Genomic DNA, 25,637 nt, shown 5'->3' with positions numbered 1-25,637 from the left:
TTCATAAATTGATCGGATTCTCAAATGCCTCATCTTTACTTTTCATAATAGATATATTCTTTTAAATATAGTTCTTGTTTTACTTTTCGGTTGTTGTTATGCGCAATGGATGGTGAAAAAATAGAAAGAGGGGGGCTGGGATTGATGTGGGAATCAATTGTTTACTACTCCCACTCGGTTGTGCCTGGGGGCTTCGATGATAGATCGTACAAAACACGAGAGATACCGGGTACGGTTGATATTTCAGTTACGATTTTCTTCACCACCTGCAAATAAATTATGCACAACAATGACCATATTCTCTCTTCAATCGATATTTTCAGATGAATGACTTGAGGAAAAATGTTATTTTTCTTATGATTATGATTGAATAAACGACAGAAAAATACTTACATGCACCGGTAACTGATTTCCTGGTATGGCAGGTGTACCAGTCATGAAATCACTGGAGCAGAATGGCCTGAGTACGACAGAGCGCTGGCATGATGGTGCTCTAGAGGCAGCGTCACGATCAAAGTGCACAGGAATGAGAATAACAGGCATTTGACTGATTGCCCCCATGCAACCATTACCAACCAATACTTGATTAGCTAAATGATCAGCCTGCCTGAGTGTTGATATGACATTCGATGTCAAATGTGTTGGGGTGATGTCTGTTACTGGATGATGTACCATCGGGCCAAATATGTAGCAAACACGATTAACATTATGACACACACGAGGTATGAGTCTCGCGAGGAAGACTAGGTCATCCCAGTTGATGGCCTCTGGTGCAACTTCCTCGAGGGACAGGCCAACTACGTAACTGTAACTTCTTCGATCGCCTTGAACACCAACGCTACGAATTGGCAAGAGTGTTGCTGCGATATGGTGACTACTCGATACCCTTCGCAAGCACTGACGTTCGCCATCACTTGTCGCACCCTCAACGCGATTCAATAATGCATGTTTCTTCTGAAGCATTTGCTCGTACTCTGCCATTATTTTTACAATTACTTGAGTCTCTGAGAAATCTTTGTCCATGAATGGGTCAACAGCGCAGAGAATACGAATTGCCAGTCCAGGGCCAGGGTAAGGGTGTCGTTGTACGAGAGGAGATGGTAATCCAAGGTCACACCCAATTTGTCGTACTTCATCCTTATGAAAATCTTTCAGGGGCTCCACAACTCTCCCCTGATCTCTGAGGGCTCTGACGAGCTCACTGTCGTTGTGGTGAGTTTTAATAGCATCAGCTTTGCCTGTCAAACATTTGAGGAGTGAATTAAAATGATTAAACACTGGAGTAATAATTTCATAAATATTCTTACCACTTGCCAATGCACTGGCGCTCTCGATAAGATCAGGTCTGAGTGTTCCCTGTCCAAGAAAAACCTCTTCCGGTTTGAGTCCCATCTCAGCCATAGCATCATTGGCCACCCTCACAAAGACATCACCAATGATCTTCCTCTTCTCCTCAGGATTCGTCGTTTGACACAGCATTTTCGTTAATCTTGTCCTTGGACTTATCGGCGTACCACCAATTCCCTTATTATTAACAGCATTAGCTGGCAATATGTTATCAAGTGGTACTGAAGTTGTGCCCTCCATGAAGTTGTGAGCAGCATTAACAATCCGAAGTTTAATACCCAATTGAGCCAAACTCTGCTCAACAAATGGTGTTTCACCTTTGCGCATGAAGCCATTATTTATGTGCAATGGAATAACTTGTTCTTTATTCAATGCTTTATGAAGTAGTGCAGCACAAACAGTTGAATCAACTCCACCGCTTACTAACAGCAGTACTTTATTATTACCAACTGTCTCTCTTATGTACTGAATGCACATTGCCTCGCGTCCTCTCATTGTGTAATTACCGGACAATCCAACAACGCCGAATAAAAAGTTGTGTAACATTTGTTTTCCATTTGGTGTTAAATCTACCTCGGGATGAAATTGTACTCCGTACAGATTCATTTTATCACTGGCTATACCAACAATGAAGTTAGATGATTTAGCTGTTGTACGGAAACAATCAGCAACCCTGTCTATACTGTCACCGTGGGTAAGCAGCACTAATTGGTCTTTCTCAAGGCCTTTGAATAACAGGCACTTGGTGTCTACTTCAATCGAAAATTGTCCATCCTCTCTGCCTTCTTTTCTTATTACCGTACCACCGAATTCTTTATTCATCATCTGCATCCCATAGCAAATCCCAAGTACTGGAATACCTATTCGGAAGATATCGCCGTCGTATCGAGGCGCGTCCTCGGCGTACACTGAGTTTGGACCGCCAGATATTATTATGGCCCTTTGTTAAAAAATTTAATTACATTTTTTATTCGTTAACAAATTTCTTTAATCGACATTGAATAAATTGAATAATACGCAACTCTCGAGAAATTAAAAGTTTAAGTTGTATCGAACTATCAATTTTTCAAATTTTATAACGCGTAGAAATCTCGAAATCTAAGAGGGATACAGAAATTTTTATCAGAACCTTTTCCATAGAGCCAATGAAGACCTACAAAAAAGTTCCTCAATAAAAATCGCCATCTCCCTTCGCTCCTGAATTAAAATCGAATGAACATTGGGGTAAATTTTATTGATAAACTCACTTGTATCCTTTTTCTTTCAACACATATGCCGGTGTGTCTAACGGTAGAATTTCACACTCAACATTCAATTCTCGGACTTTACGATCGATCACCTTCCCATACTGAGCACCAGCATCAAGGATAGCAACTCTCTCATCGACATTGGCCAGAGTCATTGGTACATCTTCAGCACCATTATTTCTGTCTGAATGGAACGTCAGTCCATCGGTTGTTTTGTCCATTGTAACGTGCAACGGTCCCAGGATTCAGCGATAACCACGCGATTCTCAGTTACACTGAAAAATTCATTCAAATTCATGAAGTTTCTTTCATCCTAGGTTGCCCCATAATCTCTGATTATGTCAGAGGTTATCAATCCGCTTCCCTTGCAATTTCATCTTCATAACCCATTAAATCTCAGTCGTAGAAATTCCCTACCATTTCTAACGCAATTGCTACAAAATCACTTACAACCCTTTTCCCAGTAATTAGCATAACGAATTCCAGAATAATAATAATTTCCAAAGGTAGTTCCAAAGGTGTAATTATCAAGGGTAATTATGAAAAAATGAGTGATTATCGATTTTAATATTGATGAAATTCGTGAGATTGAGTTACGATTATCATTAATTTAGTGGAAATTGGTGCATTTGATATGCTAGAGGTAATTCTAGAACTTTGCAAACTATATATGCAGAACGTCTGCCATAAGCGGTTTCTTAATGGCATATATATCCCAGACTTCAACGTCAACTCCAAAAGAATTTGTCAATACATATACCCCGCCTGTAATATACCTCGGTGAAATAATTTCGGTGCATAATGAACGATTGATTTGCCCTCCGACATATTTGAGATAATAGAGAATAAAAACAAGTCACCGGTTTAGCTGTTGGAGGTGAACACCACGTTTCGGAGCAACGAAAGACACTCGAGTGTGAAACTATTGATGAATTATTATGGATTATGTATTTACTGTTGTACATTATTGACTGGTAATTATTGATTACTTACCTGTGTTAATGGGGTGATGATTATTTTTATACACGCTCCACTAAATTGGAAATTAATGAATTGGAGAAAAACAGAGTTGGGGCACACTGAAAGAGGCGGCCATTCATCGCCACAATCAGCCACAATGCCAGTAAACCACTGATAATCATTTTGGCTTACATAGAGGGGTAAAACAGTTGTTGGAGATGTCGCTGGCGATCGTGGGGGCATCTGCTTGGAGAGTTTGGCGATTCCAGACAAAATGTGATCCATAGCCTCAAAGAATAAACGTTTTGTTGTTTCCACTTTCCCAAGTGCTATTCACTTTGCAAGACAATTGCTTCGCTCAAATTTTTCAGTTTAACTCAGTGAACCTGAAAGTGTTTTTAATTGAAAAAAAAAATGGAGATCGATGAGGTAGCGGAGCTAGAACGTCTGTCCCTGGTATCAAAAATCTGCGCTGAATTGGAAAATCATTTTGGTCAGAACGACGATCACAAAGTTCTCGCTCAATTCATTATCCACCTCTCCAAGAAGAACACAACCTTCGAGACATTCAAGAAAGCCCTCATTGAAAATGGTGCAGACACATTCTCCGATTCCTTCATCTCCAATATTCTCCGTATAATCCAGCACATGAAGCCGTTAAAAGAAGTTCCAAATCCAGTGATCAAGAGCAAGCAGGATGAATTGGCGTGTAAATTTCCGGGTTTAGCAGCAGCTAATCAAGCCCCCGTACCAGCAGACGATGTTGATATCGTGGATGATGCGATGGCTTCGCTCGAGGAATTTGCCCCATCGTCTCTTCAAACCAACGGTGAAAGTGAACCAGTGGTAAAATCCAGGGAAACACCAGAGAAAAAAGAGAACTCTAGGCGTGAACGTTCACGAGATCGCTCGAAAGACAGAAAACGAAGATCTAGGAGTCCCTCTCGACGAGACAGACGACACAGATCTCGATCTGTTGATCGCTCAAAACACAGACACCGAGATAAACACTCGAGGGATCGATCCAGATCCAGAGAACGGAGTCGTCGTTCTCGTGATCGATCGAGGTCTAGGGATCGAGATCGACGTCGTCGTAGATCTCCAGATCACCCTCGCAAACATAATTCTCGTGATTATTACAGAGATTCAAGACACAAACGTAGTCGTTCACGTTCACGCTCCAATGAGGAAGTTATTCCGATGGATCCAGAAGTGGGTAAAGTCTACACTGGAAAAGTAGCTAATGTCGTGCAGTTTGGATGCTTCGTCCAGCTGGAGGGTCTCAGACGAAGATCCGAGGGTCTAGTTCATATTTCTCAACTGAGAAGGGAAGGAAGAGTGGCCAGCGCCAGCGATGTTGTATCCAAGGGTCAGAAAGTTTATGTAAAAGTCCTCAGTGTTGCTGGACAGAAGATATCTCTCAGTATGAAAGACGTTGATCAAGACTCTGGACGTGATTTGAATCCTATTCTGGCGATCACTAGAGCTGAAGAGGATGAGAAGCACTTGAGAAATCCAGATCGACCGACTTCCTTGTTGGAACTCGAGGGAAATCTCGAGGAGGACGAGACCTACTCACGACCTCGTGTTCAACGTCTCTCTTCTCCGGAGAAATGGGAAATAAAGCAGATGTTGGCTGCATCGTGTATTGACAGGAGTGAACTTCCAGAATTCGACATGGAGACTGGAGTTTTGCCTCGTGAGGACGATGAGGAAGAGGACGTGGAGATTGAACTCGTGGAGGAAGAGCCACCATTCCTCCATGGCCATGGGCGTGCACTTGGTGATCTCAGTCCAGTTAGAATCGTAAAAAATCCTGATGGATCTTTGGCACAGGCTGCTATGATGCAGAGTGCACTGGCTAAAGAACGGAGGGAGCAAAAAATGCTGCAGAGAGAGCAGGAAATGGACTCAGCGCCAACAGGATTGAATAAAAATTGGGTGGACCCTCTGCCGGATGCTGAGAGTCGTCAAGTTCCTTCCAACATGAGGGGAATCGGTCTCCAGACTCAGGATCTTCCTGAGTGGAAAAAGCACGTAATTGGAGGTAAAAAATCGTCATTCGGAAAGAAAACAAATCTCACATTGTTGGAGCAGCGCCAGAGCTTACCGATTTATAAATTGAGAGATGATTTAGTCAAGGCTGTCACTGATAACCAGATTCTAATAGTCATTGGGGAGACTGGCTCTGGAAAAACAACACAAATAACTCAGTATTTAGCAGAAGCTGGATTTACATCTCGAGGAAAAATCGGTTGCACACAGCCAAGAAGAGTTGCCGCAATGTCAGTGGCTAAGAGAGTTGCTGAGGAGTTTGGATGTCGTCTGGGGCAGGAAGTTGGATACACGATTCGTTTTGAGGATTGCACAAGCCCTGAGACTAATATTAAATACATGACAGATGGTATGTTGCTTAGAGAATGTCTTGTGGATCTAGATCTCAAAATGTACTCAGTAATTATGTTGGACGAGGCCCATGAACGTACCATTCACACTGACGTTCTCTTTGGATTATTGAAACAGGCAGTGGGTCGACGTCCAGATCTCAAATTAATCGTCACGAGTGCAACCCTCGATGCCGTTAAATTTTCCCAGTACTTCTTCGAGGCTCCGATTTTCACGATTCCTGGGAGGACATTTGAAGTTGAAGTTATGTACACTAAAGAGCCAGAAACTGATTACTTAGATGCCGCATTGATTACAGTAATGCAGATTCATTTGCGAGAACCACCTGGTGATATTCTATTATTCTTGACTGGTCAGGAGGAGATCGACACAGCTTGTGAGATTTTGTATGAGAGGATGAAGTCACTCGGCCCTGATGTACCTGAACTCATTATCCTACCTGTTTATTCAGCCCTACCCTCTGAAATGCAGACCAGAATTTTCGAACCTGCACCGCCTGGATCGAGAAAAGTCGTTATAGCAACAAATATCGCTGAAACAAGTTTAACAATCGATGGTATTTATTACGTAGTCGATCCAGGATTTGTTAAACAAAAAGTGTACAATTCAAAAACTGGAATGGACAGTCTTATCGTGACGCCAATCAGTCAAGCAGCTGCCAAACAACGAGCTGGAAGGGCTGGACGCACTGGACCTGGAAAATGTTATAGATTATACACAGAAAGAGCTTACAGAGACGAAATGTTACCCACACCTGTACCAGAAATTCAGAGAACGAATTTAGCAACGACTGTACTGCAATTGAAAACAATGGGTATCAATGATTTATTACATTTTGATTTCATGGATGCACCACCAGTTGAGTCCCTCATAATGGCCCTCGAGTCATTGCACAGTCTCAGTGCTCTCGATAACGAGGGATTATTAACGAGACTAGGTAGGAGAATGGCAGAGTTCCCATTGGAGCCGAATTTATCAAAAATGCTGATCATGAGTGTTCATCTTCAGTGCTCTGATGAGATATTAACGATCGTCAGTATGTTGTCAGTGCAGAATGTTTTTTACAGGCCAAAGGACAAGCAAGCATTCGCAGATCAGAAGAAAGCCAAATTCAATCAGACCGAGGGAGATCATTTAACTCTTCTGGCTGTTTACAACTCCTGGAGGAATAATAAATTCAGTAATCCCTGGTGTTACGAGAATTTTGTACAGATTAGAACGTTGAAACGAGCGCAGGATGTGAGGAAGCAGCTGCTGGGGATCATGGATAGGCACAAATTGGATGTTGTTTCAGCTGCAAAGAATACAGTGAGGATTCAGAAGGCCGTGTGCTCCGGATTTTTCAGGAATGCTGCCAAAAAAGACCCTCAGGAGGGATACAGAACACTTGTTGACAGTCAAGTGGTTTACATTCATCCCAGTAGTGCTTTGTTTAATAGACAACCTGAATGGGTTATTTATCATGAACTCGTGCAAACGACTAAGGAATATATGAGAGAAGTTACGACTATTGATCCTAAATGGCTCGTGGAATTTGCCCCTGCTTTCTTTAAATTCAGTGATCCTACGAAATTGAGTAAATTTAAGAAAAATCAACGACTTGAACCTTTGTATAATAAATACGAAGAGCCTAATGCCTGGAGGATATCCAGAGTTAGACGAAGACGGAATTAAACTTTTGTACATAATATTTTCTTTCGTTCCATGTTTGCAGCAATTAATAATTATTTTTATTGTAAATACAAATTTATTACTTTCTTGATATTAATTGTAAAGGTGTAAAATTCACTGACGAATTTCAAGTTTGATCAATAAATTTATTAAATAAATACATTCAAGATAATCATTCATAACAAAATTACAGTAAAATTTTCATCTCTGTTTTGTTTCTGATAATGAACATTCTCGTTTTTTTTTTTATTTACATGTCAAGAGTGTCGAATTTTTTCAAGGAAGATTTGTTGATGCGTTCGTACTTTTTCATTGAATGAGCCTCCAATTAGATATTAAGTCATTAGAGGGATTTTTGGTCCTAGGAGCGTTGGTAGATTCAAGGGGAAGCTGGTGACGAGAATCTGTTATCTTTTTTACATATGGAGATATTTGGAGATTCATTGTACCTGCTCTTGGGGCTGTGACTTCTTTTTCACCAGCTCGACTAACTGTCGATATCTCAGTTGACATTCCTCCTTCGTCTTGCCATCGACGCAGGCAGCAATTTTCTCCCACCTATCCCCAGCAGACCCTTTCGGATGTTTCAGTAAAGCAGACTCCAGTGCCTTCTGCTGCTCCTGACTCCAGTCAGTCCCCTCAACATTTTCCGCCCTTGTTTTCACTTTCTTTGGTTGCAGATCGACCGGAGGCTCATCAGCAGTCTGACTAGGTTTAAACCCCTCGTCCTTCACCTTCTTCGCCATGTGTGTCACTTCATAAACCGTTCTACTCATTGCATCAGCGATTTTCTCCCATCGATCTGGAGTCCCTCCAGGAAATTTCTTAACAAGTCTTATCAACTCCAGTAAATCATCATCAGTCCAGAGGCCCCCCACAATTTTAGGTTTCTCGTGGACGTGATTTGGACGTGTGAATTCCCTTTTTACTGTTTCTGTTGAGTTTCCACTGTGTTCTTGAGGTGTGAAACCTTGTCTCCGTCTTCGTGGACCTCTTAGGATCGGCTCAGGGTCGGATTCCTCCTCCTCAGCTAGAGCCGCCTCTTCCTCCTCCTTTTTTCTGCGTTTTCTCTCCTCAATCAAATCCCTAATGGCTCGTATCGTCGAGGGAATTCCAACTATCGAGTAAAATGTCCAACAGGGCAGTTGAAAGGGCAGGGTATTGTAAACGCTGGGTGTTGGGATCTTCTGCAGAATATCTGCCAAATCTGGAACCTCCATTTTCCCCTTTTTGTTCTTCTTCTGGAGCTTTTGGAGTTTACTACCTAATACCTGCTCGTATGTGTAGCGTTTCTCGAAATAGGCAGCCCATGCCACGAGATATTGACCGATTGTGATGATACTGAAGAGGATTACACTCATCTCCAGGAGTCCCATCTTCCTTACATGGCGGTAATAATATACCGCAGATCTCCAGTTGGGGAGACCATTGATGAGCACATTATCATAGTGTTTTCTACGGTTTGGATCCTTCAGAACTTCGTAGACCGACACCAGCTGTCAATAAGTGATTCAGTTATTTTTTGGGTAAAGTTTCTTGAAAAAATTCTATACTTACGTTTCTAAACTTAACATCTGCATCTGCTGCATCGTTCTTATCAGGATGAAGTTGTAAAGATAATTGACGGAATGCTTTCCTGATTGTCGGGCCATTTGCATCCTGAAATTGAAGGGAATTAATTAACTCGGAAAATTATTAATCTTAATTTCAAGGGAATGTCTTCTGTATTTTCTGTTATCATCTTATCACAGATCTCTCAGTACATGATTTTTTATACCTGCGGCACTCCAAGGAGTTGATAAAAATTTTGATTAACTTCCTCGACGACATCGAAGACCTCCAATTCCTCGTTGTCCCATGCAGACGATAAATTGCATATGCTCAAAAAATAGAAAGCACCAAATATGTTTAATAATAAATTCATCTTGTTGTATTGATCACACACATATCTCCAGGATTTTGACAGTTTTGCTCGTCCACTCTGGCGTGACACTTTTTATATTTTTTTATAATTATCTGAGTTTTATTTTTATCACAGAGGGAATGAGCAGTTGTGGAGTGGTTGACTGAAGCTATTCAGTGAGAAGTTTTGATGATGTGGAGAGGTTATAAACGTGAATTCCGATGTCATGTAGTGCCACATCGCCCGAAAATTCAGCTGGAGAGGACAAAATTCAAGAGCTAGAGTCCCTATAATCTCGGTCAGAGTAAATACTCATTCCAAAGACGATGGTAATTTATCACAGGAGAAGATAAACACCTGTACCGACTGAACAACGCTCATTTGACCGCCGTTTTTCGAAATTCCCTAAAGTCACGACAAATTCGAAGACGAAAAATCGCGGAAAAATCTCACCATCTTTCATTTTATCTAGACTCAAAATGTTTTTAATTAAAAAAACTATTACCTGTATCATTAATTATCTACATCTAAAATCTGCAATCCTCCACTCCAATTATTTCGACGATGTTAATTAGATTTCAATTACAACAATTTTTTTTCCGGAATTCTGGGTTTTTTTTTAGAAATAAATTCAATTGATTGTTTAATTTTCAATAATTACGGATAATTAAGGATTTTAGCGGAAGAAGAGGGCGAAGGGATTGTCTTAGAGAATGGATAATTGATAAAAATAATTGTTGTTCAGTGTATAATTATTATTGAATGATTTCAGTTACAATCGGGTAGAATTGTGAGTTTCGTCTCGTCTAGAGCTTCTCTGACGTAATTCTTACTCGTCACTGGTAGATACATGGGAAACTCAATTAGAAAACTTATTACAAGATCCCCACGACGAGTTGGCTCGTGCATTAGTGGTAGTCCCTCCCCCGCCACGACTTTTCGATAGTTCGGTCTGCTTGGGAATTCAATTTATCAATCTCTGATGTGAAAATTAATTTTTTCTTTTTATTATTAAATTTACGTGATGATTGACGTTATTGGGATGCGCAGAGTCCTGGCGTCCAGGGTATCGATTTTAATTACGGTACCAGTCAGGGCTTCGTTGAGGGTGACGCTCGTGGTCATCAGGAGATTGTCGTTTTCTCGTTGGAAGGTTTCGTGGGGGGTATCTGCCGTAATGAAGACAATATCCGCTGGAAGAAATAAATTTCAGAGATAATTGAGGGAAGAAAAAAAAACGGAATGAGATCGAGGGAAAATTGAATTTACCTGGAATTGTAGTTGGATTTTGATTTCCTTCCTCCGGGAAAACTATTTTTGTTCCTGTTTTCAATCCCGGCTCTATTTTTATTGTGAAGATTTTTTCTTCTATTTTTGTGAAAGTTTTCTCGGCGTCCGCGAAAACCAATCTCTCGAATTTCAGTTTTTTCAGCGCTCCACGAAATATCTGCGTAAAAAAATTAACAAGTGGTACCAGTTAAACGAAATATAAATGCAATCGAAAATTTTTTGAAAACCAAAATTTATATTGGAATTAACCATAAAAATTTGAGTATTACAGTTGATTTTTAAAAAATTCCCTAAATAATTGATGTTCACCTCGATTAATTGCAATTGCAACGATATCTCGAAATCATCATCCTTCCTGTTGATTCCCTGACCTTTAGTAATCCTCTCCAGCAGCTGCTTATCCTCCAGGAAGTCCAGTAAATCGGCATACGGACTCTCGGATCCAAAGAACTCGCTTATGTTCAAATAAAAAATATTTATTTATTATATTATAATAATTAACGAAATAAAATGATGTGGGAATAAAAAAAGTACTTGTAAGTTTGCATTGGGTTTCCATGGAATACATAAGGGGGAATTTGTCCATGTGGTGATGGCATACCGATTTTCAAACCGATCTCACCGTATTGATCGTAGATCGATCGCTTCAAAGGATCCGATAGCACCTCATACGCCTCAGCAACTAGAGTAAAAACATCCAGGAAGTCTCCATTCTTCCCTCCCACAGGATGATAATCAATCGCTAGTCTCCTGAAACTGAAGGGCCGACTCAATTCCGAATCTCCAATTTTATCTAATTATTATTTTATCTATTCATAAATTATTGATACACAAACTATAATCATTCATCCTTTTCATAATTTATATAATTAATAATCTGTAATTGAGATTGAATAATTTTTTAAGAGCACTGGGATGCGACATTCTCTCCTCAAATGAAATTGTAATTTAATCCTCAATCTATCGATTTTGCAATAAAAAACTAGAACGAAGGATAATTAACTAATAATCCATTGCATTTAAATTCGCTGGATAAATGGTAGTGGCTGTAATATATGAATTTAATCCACTGGATTAAATTATTCCCCAGGACTGATAGGAGTGGCGAAATGTCAATTAAATGTTTTAATCAACTAAAAGTGGGTGAATAATAAAAAAATGTTCAATACGCTTTTTTAATTTCGAGATCTGTACAATCTCTGGTTAATCTCAATACTCCGTAGTAATCGATGTGGCATTTTGGTGGGCAGCAGAATGGAGAGCACATGATTTAGTCTTTTTGGAATATCTGAAAGGTTGATAAATAGCGACTGAATGCAGCAGCCAACGACAATCGGCTGTCCTTTGTTGAACAATCGGATGTGCAGGAAGTATTTGCCACATCCAAGGGGTATCTTTCTTTTATTTCTATGACACATGCCTGGGGGAAATAAAAAAAAACAAAAGATACGTTCGACGTTAAACAGAGAGGACTCGCACTTGACAACGAAACAATCTGACGGGTCAAGAGAGAATTCACCTTTTCTTTTTTTAATTCCAACAACTGTACGATAGTCTCAACAATTTCGATTGATATTTTGTTTCCGGTAATAATTGCGGGACATCCTGGTCCATTTATTTCCGTTGTGTTCACAATTCAAGGGAGAAGTTATGGCTGTCTGAGGATTTTTGGAAACAATGAGTAATTATCAGTTCATCGTTTTTTCAGAGAAAGGTATTCAATGATTACTTATCGATTATTAATATATTTAATAATAATAAAGAGCAGGGAACGAATTCAGTGATTTGTAGATTTCATGAAGAGTTGTGGATTTTTTTCAAGAAAAATTCATCCCCTTCGTGAATCTCATGATCCTAGAGACCGCGATGTCATCCCCTTGAGGGGGTGGTTCTCATTTTGTTAATTAGGTCAATTTATTTTTCTCAACCAAAAGGATTTTTTATTTCCAGTCATTGATCTGGGATATTTAGTTTCTTTGAATTATTTTTAAGGTCAGAATGGGATAAAGTCGAAAGAGGTTTCGAGGTCATCATCATCGGAGATTGTTCCTCCCTCGAGTCCAAAACAGCTGATCACTCCTCCAGATGAAAACACCCACCCACACCGTCGGGATTCAAAGAAACAAATTCGGATTGAACCGAGTGGTTCGCGCAGACGCGAAATTCCCGGGGATGATCTCCATGCTCATCAGCAGTATCAACAGGATTCCGGGGACAACGCAGGCGCATCGAAACGTGGCGGGAAATCAACGAGTGGAAAAGCTAAAATACCAAGACCAGCGAATGCTTTCATGCTCTTCGCTAATCACTGGAGGAAAAAACTCGCTGCTGATAATCCTAGGGAGTCTAACAAGGACATCAGCGTTAGGCTAGTCCTCAGAAATAAAATGTCGAGGATTGTCAATTTATCCTGTCATTTTTACCAACAGATTGGGGACACTCTGGAAGGGACTCAATAAATCGGAGAAGGAGAAGTATTTTGCACTTGCTCGGGAAGTCGATGCTGAACACAAACGGAAATATCCTGGTGAGAATTTCTCCAACAAAAATTGATTATCTTATTTATTTGTCCCGGACAAAGACGTCAGGAGTTTTCCTTCAAAGAAATCTCAAAGAATATCGCGCTCATTGAGCTCGCGCTCAATTTACAATTAATATAATTATTATAAATATTATAGGAGATTAATAATTATTGTAAATTACTGTGATATTCCGAGATATTCCGAGATATTCTTTGAAGACTTGACACTAAACTAGACTTGAAACTAAAAAAGGTTTCGAAATATTATTTTTTTTTTCGTTTTTAATATTTGTCTTTTCGATATTAGAAAATGGTGGGGATTTTTGCGCGTTTTTCTCACGTCAATTTCGAGGTACCACAGGGTGAGAAAATGAAGAGATAAAAATCGAGCTGGAAAATGTTATTTTATTTATTTTGTCACTCATCCAGTTGAATCGTTGAACGGAATATCTGGCTTGACGCCTTCCAAATGTGTTATCACCGCGCGGGAAAAAGGGAAAATCAATAGTCCTTCAACCGGGGAAACATTCGAAAAAAAAACCCTCGAATATAACGCCCCATCGTTCAATCCTTCCCCCATGTCCCACTTTTTGCAACCAAAAACTCCAATCCAGGGATTACGGAACCTGTCTGCTGCATCAATTTGTCAACTGTGTCCTAAAAATTGATAAAAACCACTCACGGTTCGGCGATCAAGGGAAACGAGAGCCGTTGTCTTCCAAAGTGTTTGCGTTATCACGGACGCGTCGAACCGAAATCTTTTCAAAACATTCCATCGAACATACCACGTACTGGGGCTTTGTGTACTAACGGATCGATCAGGTTTAATCGTTTGACCAATCGCCAATTTAGTCGTGATATTTCCCAATGTCATGGCCGTTTCGTATTCGCATCTTCAGAAATTTTGTGTCCACCGAACGAATCAACTCAATCCAGAGATAAATCCCCTGATAACCATTGACGAAAATTCTCTATAAATTATCATGTCAATATAACAATTTTCAAATTAAATTATTAAATCGCTCCCTTGTCCTCCAATTACTCCAATTGTTCTGCTCTAATAAAAGGAATAACTAAAACCGTCACGTATTAGAAATAATGAAAAATAATTGATTCCCGCGATTAACAAAAAAATATAGAAAAAATATCTCTCGTATTTGTTATAAATCCAAATAACCCCCAAAAATCAAGTCATAAAACGGTCTACCCCCCAAAAAATCAGGAGAATAAACCCCCAATAGTCAGACGTCCCCCGATAAAATTTCCACGCGGAAATGCGTGCGGTATATTTCACGTACGAAGTTGTCCGTACAAGAATAGCCGGAGATCGAATGGGGTGAGGGTGGGTAGCGCGTCACAGTGACGGTTATGCACATCGAGACCGACGAAAAAGAGAGATAAAAATTCCGCTGGTGAGAGGGACGTGGAGTGGATCGTCGAAGAACAGCGATGGGTCAAAAGAGAGAAGGAGCGATGAGACCTGGTCCGCCGGTGTAAAGTTCCAAGGGGTTGAGGGGGATGGATGAGGCAAATATTCTGAACCGGAGGTTGCCAGGGGCAGTGTCGGGAGGGGAGGTTGGTGGGTGGGGGTGGGAGGAGGAGGGGTATCAGGGTATTGATTGCGCCGCGACTATACGGTCATGCCGACAACAGAATAGAACGCGCTCAATGGTCGACGCTCGCGGACCATAAAGTGCGCGCGACCATTTCCCTCTTGCACTATCTCATCTCACTTCCTCCTCCTCTTCCTCCTCTTCCTTCTCTTCCTTCTCTTCCTCCTCTTCCTCCTCTTCCTTCTCTTCCTCCTCCTCCTCCTCCTGCTACACCACCTCCTTCACCTCCTCCTGCTACACCACCTCCTTCACCTCCTTCACCTCATCCTCTTCTCCACCGGCACCTCTTCCTCGTCGGCCTCCATTCACCCTCTTCTCCTCCTCTTAAAATTTACCCTCCCCCGCACTTTCTACTGATTTTCACCCTCTACCCCTCTGCCTCTACTCCTACTCCTTCTACTTTCCCTCTAATTCACCCCCTACTGCTCGTTTATCGTGTCCCTTAACTAACCTGGGGCCAGGGTGATATCACCCGAAGAGGTCTCCAAAAAAAATCAGCCACGTTATCTTTCATTCTCGCAAATTATGAATTGGGGGAAAATAAAAATATTTTTTCGGAGGTTATTTTCTCTCTGCAAAGTTATTCGCTGGTGCATTAATTTTTCCGTCTGGAATTTTCCGGGGATTTTTCTCACGTCGAAATTTTCCCGTCAAAAAAATTAATTTAATTTTTGTTTATCGAATTTTCAATTCAAGAATAATATTAGTTTCAAAGAAATGGAAATTTTCCGGTTTTTTTCCGGACTTCATTGATTTCTCCGTCTGAATTTCCCGGGGATTTTCCCGACATCAAAAAATTTCCCGTCCAAAAACTGAATTTGAATGCTTCAAAAAAGGTAAACGTCAAACTACTAATAACTCAATTAATACTGTCCCCAGAGATACAACAGCAGTGATTTTTCGAAGAATTCTCCAAAAAAATTGATGACCAAAACAAAAATGGGTGCACAAGTGAAAAGTAGAAATGGGTGTATGATAACGGTGGGATAAGCGGGGAAAAAGGTACAGTGAAAATGTGAAAAAGGTTTTCACGTCTGTTCTGGTCTGAATGTACTGTCGCGTCGATGGTTGAGCGCATAAACTCGACAAGTACAGGGGAGCGCGCGCTGCTCAAAGCGGTAATGGTTGTCACGCTGTGAGTATTCCATCGACAGTCCCTCTCTGCACATCGCGTCCATAAACAGCCCATCCTCCTTAACAACAGAGATAGAGAAAACCCCCGATGATAGTGGTGCGCGGGCTTTTCGTCCTGAGTTGAAAGTTGGGGGGTCAGAAGCCAGCGAAATGCCAGGAAAAGTCACCACTAGCCCGAGCTCAACCCTCGCCTCATCGTCGTCTGAGCAATCGAGGTACGACGATGAGGTGTTGGATTCTTTCGAACTTCTCAACAAAGTATCGAGAATTCGCCGGGTGTTACTGACCTCATCTTATCGGTAAACCAACACCAACCACAGCCCGTGACTGGCCCGAGATAAACTCAAATAACATTCTCCATAAATCAACATTAATCCCCTAAAAATAGAAAAAAAAACCAAAAAATATAGGAATAACTGAAACAATCAGAACTAATCGGCGAATTAATCTGAGCCCGGAATAATTCACCCGGAGAATCGAGAAAAGAGACAGTGATAAAGGAATAAACTCTGGACGTTATCCTAGAGGGGGGATTGAACTCCACGTGTGCCAGTGTTTATGGTTCTGGGGTTAATGAAAACACAGGAAATAGTGACGATAATCAGTGGAACAGTGCGATGAAATGATAAATCCACGTATAGATATTTACCCTGGTTACAATAACGGGGTTAACGTGGATGAAAAATCCATTGGACGTATGTTGACCTCGTCGCCCGCAGCATCCAGTCGCAAAGGAGGTGGTGGAAGGAGGTGTAGAGGATCGATTCCACGTCGAGACGTGACTTGGGGTCACGCGTCGATGCAAAAGGATTGTTAAATATTTCAATTAAAAAGCAGCTAGCTTAAAAAGAGATATTCCGTGAACTAATGAGGAATTCCAATGTCTTCTCCACCATCAAAAATCCTGACCCCCATACCCAACTCTAATTGCAATATCATACGACTTAGTCAGCCGTGATATACGAACCAAAACATTGAATATAAATTCACTCATGCGGCCAATTACCTCGTATTTCTTCCATTGATTAAAACTAGGTGAAAACTGACACTTCCGGTTAATGTGATTCATTGATATGGTTGATTCGTGGGGTAACGAGAGTAAATTAGTTTTATTTGTTGATTTTTAGTTTATATTTTGGGGATTTTTTATTTTTGAGAGATGGATTACTGCAACTATGTGCAACCTTATCCCGGACATGGGCATTTCTATCAGCAACACTTTTGTTATGACAACATGAATGGTTATGCTGGATATGGTGCGGCTCCAATTGCCGATACGATCGAAGTTAATGCGCGATATGCAAGGCTACATGCTGCTTATCCGACAGGTTATTCTATTTTCTATTTCAGTGAATTTCATGGCTAATACACTGGTGGAACATTCGTATTAATCATTCATACTTGATTATTTGTTTTTAATTTATTTATACCCGGTGTATATTTTTTTTTTTTGAGAATTTTTAATGGAACTGATGCTTTGGTGGATCTCTATTTTTTGGGGATTGATTTTTTTTCAGCAGTTGATTCAATCGCTTGTTTTATTTATTATCTATTTTTTTTTTTTTGGATTATTTTGTGCCGCAAGAAGTCCGGCAAATGTTACAACAGCTCAGGGCGAGAATGATGTTCACGTCTGGCACTTTGCCTACGATGAACGAGTTAGTGCTCGTCCAAAGCCAAAATCAATATGCCTCCGGGTCAAAGTATTTTTTTTTTCAGGTTTTATGAGACCTCGCAATGTTTTTCAGATTTTTTTTCTCTTTCCCGTTCAATTTGGAGGTCATCGAAACCCAAAACAATTCAAATTGTTCCACACATATTGTTAACCATTTTAAAATGTTTAACAAAATTAATTTTCTTTGATCATACAATTTTTTTCAGGGCAATTAAACATTAATAAACAATTGTACGTCATCAGCCGGGAATAATTATTCTGACGTTCGTCACGGAATTTTTCCAGGATTGAAATTTTCCTCAATTTTCCCGAATTATAATGATGATTGATAATTATTGGATTCTGCAGTGGGTTTTTTTTTTGGTGATTTTTATTTAATTTCTCTCTTCGTGTGAATTCGGGATTTTTTTGGTCAATCGGTTTTTTTCATTTCTCTGCATGCGATCGATTGGAGACTAATTAATTGTCTTTGGGTCAATTGGATGATTAACGCAATGATTTTGCATGTTTGTTCAGATTACGTATACAATCCGAAGGAAGCCCGATTGCGGAAGGCAATGCGCGAGCAGAACCGCGAATTATCGAGGCAGTCGGTTTTATCAGCGCCAATTTCAACCCCCGACAATTCAACAAGCAACACCGGCAGCAATTCTACACCAGTCTCAACGAATTTTGTTAATCTATCAATGACGTGTTCATCAACACCACCAACCGCCCAGAGTGGCTCATCATTGCCTGGAAATTCCTCGTACAATTCTGGAAGGATCAATCAATGGTTTCCCATCAGTCATTCAACACCTGCTGATCATGTTAAACAGATGATCCCTTACAGAGTGAGTTCCTTCAATCAAAATCACTTCCTCTAATTTTTCACCATCCGGAAATTAATTTCAAAAAATCAGATTTCCTCGTTTTTACCTCAAAAATTAATTGGGAACTCAATTTTGGAAAAAATTATAAAATTGAATAGTTCAGAGAAGAATCATGAAAATGTTATAAACATTTCATAAAATTTAAAAACTTCAAGAAATTCTAAGAAATTTGAATTTTTCTAAAAATCTTTTGGTAATAATCTAATATTGAGTTTTGCTGAGGAATAAATTTTGAAAAAAAAATTGCGCTTTCCGCTTCCGCAATTTATCGACCGGTTCAAGGAATATCTGAAGCAATCGAGTATTTAGCGTCCATATAATTTTAGATTATCGATTACAGATGATGCAGGCCCACCAGCGGACCTTCGACAAGACAAAAGAGATTTTGAGAAAGCAGTCGTCCCTGTCGGAGTGTGCAGGGGCTTTTCCCCCATCGACTTGTTATCCAGGTGATTTTTCTCTTCACGTGTCCACCCAGCCATCAAGAATTTCCCCGGTTGGCAGTGAAACACGTACCAATGGAACTGGCCTCGAGAGCAACGATTACTGCGGCATTGGGGAATTTACGGACGGCCAGAAGTGGCATCCTTACCAGGTGAGTTTACAATCGATCGCATTGACACGGTTTCACTCTGTCTTCGCACACCACTGATTCCTATTTTTACATTATCATTTTGCCTTTTCTCCATTGTCATTTTATTTTGTATCTAGAGCGCTCCGACAACCTACCACTCGCGCAGTGGACCAATGACGAAAATATCCACTCGTCATGCCATGCAAAATGTCAACACTGTTAATTCTCATGTACAGGGGCCATGGAATCAATTTTGCGGAGTGCCAATGTGTGAGTTACATTTATTTTCCTCCAAGACTCTGACAATTCAAATTCCTCTATTTCCTTCGTAATAAAAAATAAAAGAATTGAATAAATCTTGAGAATCGATGAAAAATCGATTGATCTATTTTGTTTATGCGTCTTGTTCCCCCCTTTTAGCTATATTAATTGTAAAATTAATTTTAATTGTTGAATTAGGTTGATATGGTAGTTGTGATGGGTTAATAATTAAATATATGATATTTAAGTTGAAAGAGGACTTTGGAATTCATATCGTCGATTGATTTTTTTTCAGCCCCAATGGCTGCGCAGAATCCTCTGATCCGTAGCCCAAGGCACATGGTACAGGTCCAAGACCAGGAACGACACTGTTTTCCCGATGAACTTCCTCTGCCCTACGTCACCAATAAAATGGATTTGCCGCCAAGAATGCCACCGAACTACCCCCAATCGACTTATCGGGTAATTTCCCTCTCAATCAATTCAAAGCGATCGTTAAAGATCAATACTCCAGGAGTAATTCAGCTGGAAAAATATTTATCCTCATGAATATTCATGCGATATTAATATTCGTACAGGAAAAATGCATTGACGACACCTCGAGGTGGCAGGGTGGAAATCCAGAGGCTCCAGTCAACCATTCAGTGATGCAGGGAGAGGCGCAGGTCGAGGAGGTGCAGAACGAACCGAAGACGGAGTCTAATGATTATGATGATGACGAAGGTGAGAAGCCGGAGATGCCATCGGTACAGCCTCTACCTGGTTTTCATCAGGCTTTTGGATCCACGGAAATCGGGAGATTCTCCAGATCCGAATTCTTTGCCAATATGGTCAGTGAGAATGGAAGTGTAAGTAGGAGTATTGATAGAAATTCAAGTAGTCATAGATCTTCTGGTTCATCGTGTGGCAACAGCGAAACACCCAGCAGTCTTCTTCATTCTCCTTGTGATTTCAATGGCCTCGGCTTGACTCTCCACTTTGATGGTGTCAGGAATTCTACACCTCGGTGGCACAGTCCCTATGTCAGTGCTATTAGCGGGGAGATTTAATTCAATTCCTTGGGATTTTAATCGGGGGACAAGTGCTTGAAGTCACTTGCGTTTTCGTAAATTTCTGGGGAACCTATGGGGACAGCGAAATTTTTTCCTGAAACCTTTTCGGAAGGGATCGCTGAGATTCACAAAACAGGTTATCAGCGATATTTCGATATTCTTGTTTGTTTCGAGGATATTTATGGAAAACTCCGGGACTGCGTTGAGATGCCTCTTTTTATCGATTGACTGCGGGAATATTTTTGGAATCGAGAATATTCGAGATTTTTTTATTGATTTTGGAAGTTGTTTTTAATCGCTGGGAAATCGGAAAGCTTCAGGGAAATCTTAATGTTCTCGTGGAAAGCGTGAGATATCGAGGGTACAATCTTCAGAATTTTCATATTCCTGCTGAAAAACGGTTTTTTTGTTTAAAAAATCTTTTAAAATTTAATTGCAACGCATGCGAGAATATTATGCTTTGAAAAATAACCAGGGGAATCCAAAATTTGTTGATATATTTTGGAATTCAGAATTACCAACGAATTCTTCCGCAAACAAATCTTCCAGTAAATGATAATCAAATAAATTTCGTAATTTGCGTCTCTTTGACTTTTTTTTTTTGCAATATTTCTCAAGTGAGCGGGCAATATTCAACAACAGAATAACCGAGGGATATGAAAATTCTCATTTCATGGATCAGTGACTGGAAAATCTCACCCCGCATTCTCATAATCCAATAATATTTTCCATGTATAAAGAAAAATTCAACAGAAATTGAAAAAGCAGTTCCAATTAATAGGTGATATATATAATACATATAGATATATGTTTCGTTGATAAAGTATATATATGTGGATAAAAGAAGGATTTATTAAGGAAATGCCACCACTGTTCTCTTTTCGTCCGCGTATGAAAGAAAAAAATGGAGTAAAACAAAAATTTCGAATTTGTTGTAATTGGTTATCAAAATTGTGCCTTTCGATGGACTGGATATATTAAGTAATTAACGATAATTAAGAATGAAAAGTGAATAGATATTGAAACTTCACTTGAATCAAATTAGAGGGAATATGTATCGTCTGTTCGATTATTTTAAAATATTTTCGATTGAATAAAAAACGGGGGGTAAAAAAAAAAATTAGTAAACAATTTACGCGGAAAGTGTAGGTACATTTCCATGTCCCAAATATTTATGTTTAGATAATAGAGAATTCTGAGTAAAACCCAAATTTAATATGTATAAAGTCTAAATTGAAAACTCTGGTAATTTCGAGAGTTTTTTTCTGGCAGGCAGTTGAAAATATATTGAGAAATAGGTTCGATAGATCGATATCTGAATAATTATTTAATCAAAGAGCGTTTCTCTGTCAAGTGGAAATTAATATCTAACTCCGAAAACAATTAGACCACGAAATTCCTATGAAGTTGAGAAAAAACAAAAATCCACAACGAATAAACTAATTATTTTGTTGATATTACCCGGAATAAATTATTGCAAAAAAGCGCATTTTGCAGAAAACGACAGGATCTGCAGACGCACTTCCGGTGTCTCTCCCCGAGTCGAATAATTTCGGAAATATTAACAAGATAATTTGTAAATAAATTTTCACCGTTTCACTACGAAATTCCGAGAAATTACGCCAATTATATCTCAATTATCATATCTACTACGATTGAATGAATTCGAGACCAAATTAATTAAATTCATAGCAAAATTTTCCTGGAGAGCTTGACACAGGGAATCCCCGAACCAAAACCAAAAAATGAGAAATATTAAAATGAAAAATGATACGTGTCTCGTTCATTAAGATAATCAAAAGATGATAAAACAATTAATAAATAAACAGAATGATGCATTCGACATATATGTATATGTTAACAATTTATTATTGTTAATAAGTTATTAATATTTATTATCAAAAGAATTAAATATGTGATACAATTATAGATATAAGTATACTTTAAAATGATATATATGATGAATATATCTATACAAAAATATTTAGCAAAAAAGAAACTTAGAATGAAAAAAATCGTAAATGTTACATACATAGAGTGCTAATAGTGGGAGTGAGGATTTCGAGATTTACTTACATTTTATGTAGGAAAATATCGTTCGCGTGAAATTATCGGGGAGATATATTATTAATTAATCGAGATAATTACGTTAAAACCCATCCTTTACCTATTATGGGACCAAACCTTTCATTTCCGTCTATCGCATTAGATAAAAGATTTTTTAAATCCAGAACTAGCATGAGGGCACGTACTTGATTCTATTTCATTGCCATTATCGTTTTTTTTTTTCAGTCTCGGATATTTCGAAATCATCGGTATCACATTTTGAAGATCTTTAAAGAGCTATTAACATTAATGTCGAGGGATAAATCTAATCTGATGGGCGTGGCAGTTAATTGAGTAATTAGGATATTATAATCCATTACTTATCAAAATATTACAAGAACCAGAAAAAAACATAATGAATTATCATATTTGGTATATAATTGTCAATTACTCTTGAACTTTTACTCGCTACAATTGTTCCTTAATATATATTATAATCCTTTAATTTGTAATAATTTAATTAAGTCTTGAATTGAGAATTCTGGTATTCTGAGAGCTAAATTCAATTTTTGGAAGGAACGTCAGATTTTTCTTTCAACTTATTCGGGCATAAACCGGTTTAATCTATTTTATCACCCTGACCCAGAATTGAAGATAGATTTGTTGATAAAAAATGAAATATTTAATATTATCTTTCGCCTGTTATTTTTTCCTGAACTCGTATCATCTCAATTACTCAATTATTTCGTCCTACATCAAGAAGTCCCCGAAAATGACAGCTGTTAACATAAAAAAGTAGAGAAAAACTTTAAACAATTAAAAATATTGTAGTCTCGTGTGATAACCATGCAGTTTCGAAATATCTTATGGTAAAAAGTACAAGTTGATTCCAATTGATTAGGTTTGCTTGTGAAAATAGGTAATTCTGTTTGTAAAGAGATTTGGCGAGAGACTTCACTGGAGATGACTAGATGAAAATTTTCTGAATGGCCCGAAATAATTCTCATTGAAGCAAAAAATAATCTATCCTCCCATATCATCAGACGCATAACTGAACAGCCAAAAGTACAATGCAAAACGTGATGTTTTGAGATAATAACAACAATTGTTCGAGACTTGAATATATTCAGAGCGTAGCCCGACGCAAAGTGCGAATTTTCAAAATGAAAATTAACGAATTATGAAGATTGTGAATAAAAATGAAAGAAAAATCATGAAAATCACGAAAAGTCATTTTTTTTCAAGACTGTGAGAACTAGTGAAGGAACGACGATGATGTGTCCCATAAATATCAAAAAAAAAAAAATGTGAACTGTACACTTAGAATTATTGCAAGCAGGTGCTGTTAGATCCTACAATTTCTCATTTTTTAATTTACTATTTGTTAATTCCCAGTTTTGGTGATAGAATTCGCGTAGACAAAACGAAAGTAATGATGAATCACGAGATTATCAATGATCTTCCATAGATGATAATGAATTAAAAAGAAAACGTCGTGAAACTGAAAATCGAGGTTTATTTAAAATTTTATCTAACAATATCGATGAGCACAATCGAATTTTAAAAATTTGGTGCCATAAAGTGAAACTAATGTCTTCAAAATTTAGCATCAATATAAAAATGCATTTTTCGAGGAGAAAAATTTGGATTATGTAAAGAAAAAAAAATCATTGCTTCCAGTTGATATGATTACTAATTAATTATTACGATTAAACGATGAGATTGGTATTTGTGAAGACGTGGAAATTCGAGGGAATTTCAAATTGAGCCAAAGTGCGAAGTGAGAGGCATTTTATCAGATATTTCCGTTTCGTCCCAAATTTAGAGAAATTGTGACGAACATTAACAAGACAGAATAAACGTTTATATAATATCAATGCATAATAATTGTTATCTTTTTTTCCCTCAGCTAATCCCTGAAGGTTATTTCTTCCCATCCATGATCCCTTACCCTCATAAAAAGCCGTCGGCGGAAGAAACTCCGGCGCCTAACGATTGCTACTGGATCGGACCCATCCTTGGATTTCCAATGGCTAACATAACAAATCCTTCGGTAATCACCAAACATTTATTTTTTTATAGCCACCACACAATTACTATCGATAACAATAGTTATTGATCATTTATTTACTCAGTAAAACTCTCCCTCAGACTCCCCATTAATTTTTTTTTAATCCGCCCCTTTACTTCTGCCATTTTTTCGTTTATCAAATTTTTATTATTTATTTACAAGTCATCAGGATTACAATAACCGGAATAATTGCGTAATTAATCAATTGCAGAATAATAATAAAGAGCCAGATAAATCATTTCAGAACTAATGATCTTGCCAATTTCCAGAAATGTCCCACGTACATGGAATTACCCCCTCGCATAAATCGCGATTGGATGTTCCCCACTAGGTTGATGCCCCAGGATCATGCCCCGATGATGGAGAGGCCCGATTTTCTATTTCACGAGGGCTATCCCCGTTTCAATATTCCCGAACGAGTGCACTTTAAGGAGCGACAAGTTCAATCAGAGATTCAAACGAGAACCAGAGCAAGTGAATCTGGTGAACGCCCGGAAACGGAAGATGACGATCAGTTAATTAATGTAGACGATGATTAATGAAGATTTCGATAAACAAAACGAAAGGGGAAGCCCATTCCATCGATTAACAAAATAATAAACCCCCAAGACTTGAAGGATTCATCCCTTACTCAAATGAAAAAAGAAAACAATTTTCCCATTTTTAATTACTCGAAGATATGACTGTGAGAATAATGAAGAATAATTTTTCCGGTGAGAAAAAATTGAAAGAATAATTAATTTTTTGACAAAAATATTTAATTGATATTGTTATCGATTCCAATGCAGTGTTTCAGTGTTATAATTGTTTCGTCTGATTGACAAGCTTTAATTATTCTGTTATAATGTTTTATTTTAATGAATTAATTGTCACAAGGTGTTGTGGACGATTTATTTTTCTTCTCTTGAATCACGAGAGGTGAATAGTTTAAAGTTTCTTTAAACTAATGACTGGAGGTACCTGAGACTATGGTTAATGCTCAAGATGTATTCGA

General features: G+C 38.7%; 5 protein-coding genes across 8 annotated transcripts; 2 read left to right on the top strand and 3 right to left on the bottom strand.

The window, feature by feature from the left end:
* Positions 1-83: 83 nt before the first annotated feature.
* bur (GMP synthase burgundy) lies at positions 84-3,731 on the bottom strand. 2 transcript variants are annotated; one of them, XM_011306759.1, is made up of 5 exons: positions 3,588-3,731; positions 2,595-2,869; positions 1,308-2,287; positions 394-1,238; positions 84-266 (listed from the first exon to the last, which is right to left on the bottom strand). In XM_011306759.1, the coding sequence occupies exons 2-5, from the start codon at positions 2,813-2,815 to the stop codon at positions 165-167; spliced, it is 2,148 nt and encodes a 715-aa protein (XP_011305061.1). In that variant the 5' UTR covers positions 2,816-2,869; positions 3,588-3,731; the 3' UTR covers positions 84-164. The 2 variants fall into 2 exon arrangements, with proteins under 2 accessions (XP_011305061.1, XP_011305062.1); XM_011306760.1 differs by lacking the exon at positions 3,588-3,731 and adding an exon at positions 3,455-3,522.
* A 55-nt stretch (positions 3,732-3,786) lies between these two features.
* Positions 3,787-7,700, top strand: pea (ATP-dependent RNA helicase pea). The gene has a single exon (XM_011306755.1). The coding sequence runs from the start codon at positions 3,969-3,971 to the stop codon at positions 7,632-7,634; it is 3,666 nt and encodes a 1,221-aa protein (XP_011305057.1). The 5' UTR covers positions 3,787-3,968; the 3' UTR covers positions 7,635-7,700.
* A 63-nt stretch (positions 7,701-7,763) lies between these two features.
* LOC105267707 (dnaJ homolog subfamily C member 1) lies at positions 7,764-9,809 on the bottom strand. The gene is made up of 3 exons (XM_011306754.1): positions 9,409-9,809; positions 9,189-9,290; positions 7,764-9,127 (listed from the first exon to the last, which is right to left on the bottom strand). The coding sequence occupies exons 1-3, from the start codon at positions 9,553-9,555 to the stop codon at positions 8,072-8,074; spliced, it is 1,305 nt and encodes a 434-aa protein (XP_011305056.1). The 5' UTR covers positions 9,556-9,809; the 3' UTR covers positions 7,764-8,071.
* A 472-nt stretch (positions 9,810-10,281) lies between these two features.
* On the bottom strand, positions 10,282-12,146 carry LOC105267701 (dnaJ homolog subfamily B member 13-like). Its single transcript, XM_011306744.1, has 6 exons — positions 11,994-12,146; positions 11,359-11,580; positions 11,134-11,278; positions 10,804-10,981; positions 10,556-10,727; positions 10,282-10,486 (listed from the first exon to the last, which is right to left on the bottom strand). The coding sequence occupies exons 1-6, from the start codon at positions 12,089-12,091 to the stop codon at positions 10,303-10,305; spliced, it is 999 nt and encodes a 332-aa protein (XP_011305046.1). The 5' UTR covers positions 12,092-12,146; the 3' UTR covers positions 10,282-10,302.
* Positions 12,147-12,378: 232 nt separating this feature from the next.
* Positions 12,379-25,348, top strand: LOC105267702 (uncharacterized). 3 transcript variants are annotated; one of them, XM_011306746.1, is made up of 10 exons: positions 12,379-12,538; positions 12,817-13,192; positions 13,254-13,351; positions 18,284-18,600; positions 18,980-19,234; positions 19,351-19,483; positions 19,770-19,936; positions 20,053-20,322; positions 24,482-24,625; positions 24,913-25,348. In XM_011306746.1, exons 1-10 carry the CDS (start codon positions 12,502-12,504, stop codon positions 25,180-25,182), a joined length of 2,067 nt encoding a protein of 688 aa, XP_011305048.1. In that variant the 5' UTR covers positions 12,379-12,501; the 3' UTR covers positions 25,183-25,348. The 3 variants fall into 3 exon arrangements, with proteins under 3 accessions (XP_011305048.1, XP_011305050.1, XP_011305049.1); XM_011306748.1 differs by lacking the exons at positions 12,379-12,538; positions 12,817-13,192; positions 13,254-13,351 and adding exons at positions 16,750-17,127; positions 17,220-17,420; XM_011306747.1 differs by lacking the exons at positions 12,379-12,538; positions 12,817-13,192; positions 13,254-13,351 and adding an exon at positions 17,105-17,420.
* Positions 25,349-25,637: the final 289 nt, after the last annotated feature.

This window comes from Fopius arisanus, unplaced genomic scaffold, assembly GCF_000806365.1.
Source record: "Fopius arisanus strain USDA-PBARC FA_bdor unplaced genomic scaffold, ASM80636v1 scaffold00049, whole genome shotgun sequence".
In the NCBI taxonomy this organism is placed as follows: Eukaryota; Metazoa; Arthropoda; class Insecta; order Hymenoptera; family Braconidae; genus Fopius; species Fopius arisanus.
This window is presented reverse-complemented; position numbering and strand designations above follow the sequence as displayed.